This window comes from Cariama cristata, unplaced genomic scaffold (assembly GCF_000690535.1).
Source record: "Cariama cristata isolate BGI_N322 unplaced genomic scaffold, ASM69053v1 scaffold34917, whole genome shotgun sequence".
NCBI classification, from domain to species: Eukaryota; Metazoa; Chordata; class Aves; order Cariamiformes; family Cariamidae; genus Cariama; species Cariama cristata.
Window position 1 is genome coordinate 1 of NW_009628955.1, and position 2,128 is coordinate 2,128.

Genomic DNA, 2,128 nt, shown 5'->3' on the forward strand with positions numbered 1-2,128 from the left:
GGAGCGAGCAGATGGGGGCCCTGAAAGCCTCCTGGAAGCCCCGTCGGAAGTTCTCGTTGAAGTAGCCGTAGATGATGGGGTTGGCGCTGCTGTTGAAGAAGGCCAACCAGTGGGCGAAGGGGAAGACGTAGACGGTGACCAGACGGAGCTGACCCTCGCTCAACCGCCCATAGTCCATCAGCAGCATCAGCGTCCAGAGGGGCAGCCAGGAGAGGGTGAAGAAGAGGGCGACGATGATGAGCATGTTAATGACCTTGGCCTTCCTCCGGGAGACCTTCCTCCCCTCCGGCTCCTCTTGGCCTCGGGCAGGCGCCGCCGACTTGAAGAGCTTGAAGGCGATGCGGGCGTACATGACGACCATGAGGGCGAGGGGGGCCACGTAGATGTGGGAGAAGAGGACGGTGGTGTAGATCCTCCTCATCCCCGTCTCAGGCCAGGCCTCCCAACAGGAGTAGAGGGGGTAGGAGTTGTTGTAGGTGTCCACCATGAAGTGGTACTCCTCCCTGGTGACGGTCAGGGTGATGGCAGCGGGGCACATGATGAGCAGCGCCAGCACCCAGATGATGGCGATGGTCACCAGGGCTTTCCTCAGCGTCAGCTTCTGACGAAAAGGGTAGACGATGCAGCGAAACCTGTGGGAGGGCAGAAGGTGGTCGCTTTGGGCACCTGGTGGGACGTCCCTGGGGAAGGAGGGCGGCCAGGACCCAGGGGTGGGAAGCGAGGGTAAGGTGGGTTGCTCTCACATACGGCTTTCGGTGGCAGAGATCGGTTGGGATCTCTCCAGCTTTGGTGTTTTCAGCCCAGGGTAGGGAAGGACACCTTGCTGGGATGCCCCATGGGCAGGTTGTGGTCCTCCTGGAGAGGTGGGACGTGCTCCTGACGTCCCCAGGAGCTTTCCCATGAGGGAAACCACACAAGACACCTGAACACGCTGGGGGTGGCTTGGTCCCCGTGTCCCCACATACCCACGCTAATGTACCTTTCCATGGCGATGGCCACCAGCGTGAAAACAGAGGCGGAGACAGACATGCCCTGCACCAGACCGCTCATTTTGCACATGGTGTTGTCAAAGGGCCAACCTGTGAGGGGACAACGCAGAGGTTGTAGGTGCCTTTGACTTGGCCAGGTCCATCAGCAGCTCCCTCTAGATAGCCGCATCCACCGTGTCATTGCTGGGGGATGCTAAATCCTGCTCCTCAGCGGGGGGCTGCATTTTTGGCTCATACAAAGATGGCCTTCAGCAGTATAGATGCTTGGAGAAAACCCCCAAAATTGGTAAAAAAGATGCATATTACCCTTCTTAGAAGTGCTCAAGGAGCACGGCAGTTGTCATTTCTCCTACCCTTACGTAGGCCTTGAGCTATTATCACAGGGACTGACCTTGGGATGCTCAGAAGGACATTCGTCTTGTTTCTTGACCCCAATGCTAAGGCATTGGCAATAAATAAATCACGCCCCGTAATAAATAAATACAGACTGTGCCCTACGCCCTGGCTACCGCTGCAGCTAAACTCTGCCAACTGTGCCGATGTCGCCTTTTATCTTTGGAAAGGTCAACGGGCAGAGCTGAGCCAGCACGGGGGAAGATCGATGCAAGATCTAGGACAAGAGGAAACGGTCTCAAGTTGCACCAGGGGAGGTTCAGGCTTGACATTAGAAAGAACTTCTTCACTGTAAGAGTCGTTAGGCATTGGAACAGGCTCCCCAGGGAGGTGGTGGAGTCACCATCCCTGGAGGTGTTCAAAGAACGTTTAGATGTGGCACTTCAAGACGTGGTTTAGTGGGCACGGTGGCATCAGGTATACGGTTGGACTTGATGATCTTTGAGGTCTCTTCCGACCATAATGACTCTATGATTCTAAGAAGAAAAGGGTTTTTTCAGTGTTGCTTGATGGAGAATGGCTGAACTTTAAATAAATATGTAAACGCAGTGTTGAGGTCATACTTATTTTGCCAAAAATGTCCAAAACCTCAGGAAAAAAAAAAAGAAACAAAAGGACTTTTCTCCCCTAAAATAGTAGCTCTAAATTAAATGATACCTTTTGTCAGATGTGGTTGAGCGGCCACCACCGGCCCTCCTCATCCTCAGCAAAAAAATCACCCGAGGAGTGGCTTCGGAGGGGGGGGG

At 54.3% G+C, this 2,128-nt stretch overlaps 1 protein-coding gene across 1 annotated transcript in view; it reads right to left on the minus strand.

The window, feature by feature from the left end:
- Nucleotides 1–9: 9 nt before the first annotated feature.
- Nucleotides 10–2,128, minus strand: part of NPFFR1 (neuropeptide FF receptor 1) — a gene marked incomplete at its 3' end in the record, with an annotated part of 2,483 nt that continues 364 nt past the window's right edge. The window contains exons 2-3 of the mRNA XM_009704999.1: nucleotides 980–1,079; nucleotides 10–632 (exon numbers count right to left, since the gene is read on the minus strand). Coding sequence (XP_009703301.1) covers nucleotides 10–632; nucleotides 980–1,079 — 723 coding nt within the window. The remainder of the gene's footprint in view (nucleotides 633–979; nucleotides 1,080–2,128) is intronic.